Raw genomic sequence first — 2,170 nt, forward strand, 5'->3', positions numbered from 1 at the left:
TGGTTAGGGTAAGGCTTTGGGTAAGTGTTAGGGTTAGGTTTAGTGTTAGGAACGGGGACAGTTTAGGGTACAGCTTAGGGTACGCCAAAGGAGTCTGCCCTGGCTAAATGTCCCCCTCTGCCCAACACATACCTTCGCCGTCGATGTGGCGAAGAGGAAAGTGGCAAACTCTCCTCTCTACGCCAGCGAGGGTGAGGAAGGGGACTACGCCGCTCTCGGCCCGAGGCGCTGACCGCTGACCGGGGCGTTTCCTATTCCCCCCTGGACCATGGGCTAGAGCTTGGGGAGCCCTTCTGACTCCCCTGTCTCCTCCCTCGAAGTCGTGTGTTCCTGACTCCAGCGCTGATGTACCTGGAGACACCTGCATTCCCTCTTCCTTGTCCTCGCTATGGTCCTGACCAGTGGGTGGTGGCAGGCCTCCACACTGCCGGCTGAGCCTCTGAGCAACCGTTTTCCCAGCTCTTCTCTTCCAGGCTCATTCCCTCAGTCATTGTGACAACCGATTGGGGCCTGATTCCAAGCGGTGGGGTGATGAGCAAGCAGAGCTTCCACTCTGGGGTGGGAGTGGAGGTAGAGGCAGAGAAGAGATGATAAAATAATTTCAGGTTCTGGGAGTGCCACGAAGGAAGGAAAACGTGTAGGGGGTCGGGGGGTACGATGCTGCCTTGGATAGGGTGGTCAGGGAGGTCCTCTCTCAGATGTTCCCAGACTGAGGGGGACAGCAGGGGCGAGGGCATGGGGGAAAGAAGAGCAGTGTGCTTGAAGCAAGTGAGTCAGAGGGAGCGTGGGAGGAAATGAGATGACAGTGTGGGCCCGGGAAGGATCTGGACGTTATTCTAAAATCAGGAAGGGTTCATGGAAGCCCATGGAAAGTGTTAATGAGCAAGGGAGTCACGTTTCCCTAGTCTGAGCTTTCTCAGCATTTTTGGTGGCGGGGGTGGGGGTGGGGGTGGGGGGTTGTGGAGCAGGGGCTGTGGCCAAGCCAGCTGATTTCCTGCCAATTATCAGTTGACCATGGCCCCCTCTGACCCTCTGAAAACTGGAAGTGATAATTGCTACCTCACTATGCACACCTGGCCCAACCTGCTGTCATCCTCCCCCACAGGGCCTGGCCACCCCTCCCACAGAATGCCTGAGGGCCCTGAGCTGCATCTGGCCAGTCACTTTGTGAACGAGGCATGCAGGGAGCTGGTGTTTGGTGGGTGTGTGGAGAAGTCACCTGTCAGCCGCAACCCTGAGGTGCCCTTTGAGAGCAGTGCCTACCACATCTCAGCTTTAGCCCGAGGCAAGGAGCTGCGCCTGACACTGAGCCCCCTGCCTGGGGCTCAGCCCCCACGAGGGCCACTGGCCCTCGTCTTCCGCTTTGGCATGACCGGCTCCTTCCAGCTGGTGCCCAGCGATGCGCTGCCACCCCATGCCCATCTGCGCTTTTACACGGCTCCCCCTGGCCCCCGACTTGCCCTCTGCTTCGTGGACATCCGCCGCTTTGGCCACTGGGACCTCGGGGGCCAGTGGCAGCCAGGCCGCGGGCCGTGTGTCTTGCTGGAGTACGAGCAGTTCAGGTAGGGCCCGCACCAGGTGTGATGAATACAGCCCTGCGCTCCCGGCCGTTAGTGCCTCGGTGGCCAAGAAGAAGCGAGTTCCAGCCCCCTTTGAGCTTCAGTCCCTTCACCTGTAGACCAAGACAGTGTGCTTTCCTGGGGACAGTTCCCTGAGCTAATGGATGTGGAAACCCAAAACTGACGTGGGAGAGGGTGAAAGCAAGAAGTGGATGAGGACATGGCCAGCTAGTGTGAGAGCTGGGTCTCAGGTCAGCATCCCACTCTGTCTTTTGGCACCCTCAAGAGGCTAAGAAAGGTGGAGAGGCTTTGACAAGCTAAGAAAGGCTGAGCAGGAAGGAATTGCCTCAAGGGAGTGGGGAGAGGACTGCCTAATGTGGTTTCTGAATCAGACTGTGGTCTCCCACATTCTGCCTACCCACTGGTCTGTGTCCCGTCTCTGTGCCTGTCTTCTGCCTGAGGGAGGGGTAACGGCCCCACCTGGGATGTGATCCAGGTCACATAAGATGGCACACATAAGATAGCACAGTGTCAGCCACTTCCCTTCCCCTAAAGATAAAACATGTATGAGTCTCTGCTTCGTGCCAGGCCAACTCTAAGTGTTGGGGGTT

The 2,170-nt window shown here is 57.9% G+C and overlaps 1 protein-coding gene across 1 annotated transcript in view; it reads left to right on the plus strand.

Moving 5' to 3' along the window:
* The window catches only part of NEIL1 (nei like DNA glycosylase 1), a 6,299-nt gene that overhangs the window by 203 nt on the left and 3,926 nt on the right, over nucleotides 1–2,170 (plus strand). Inside the window, exon 2 of the mRNA XM_007446699.1 lies at nucleotides 1,106–1,562. Within this exon, the coding sequence (XP_007446761.1) occupies nucleotides 1,129–1,562 (434 nt within the window). The 5' untranslated portion in view covers nucleotides 1,106–1,128. The remainder of the gene's footprint in view (nucleotides 1–1,105; nucleotides 1,563–2,170) is intronic.

This window comes from Lipotes vexillifer, unplaced genomic scaffold, assembly GCF_000442215.2.
Source record: "Lipotes vexillifer unplaced genomic scaffold, Lipotes_vexillifer_v1.1 scaffold242, whole genome shotgun sequence".
In the NCBI taxonomy this organism is placed as follows: domain Eukaryota; kingdom Metazoa; phylum Chordata; class Mammalia; order Artiodactyla; family Lipotidae; genus Lipotes; species Lipotes vexillifer.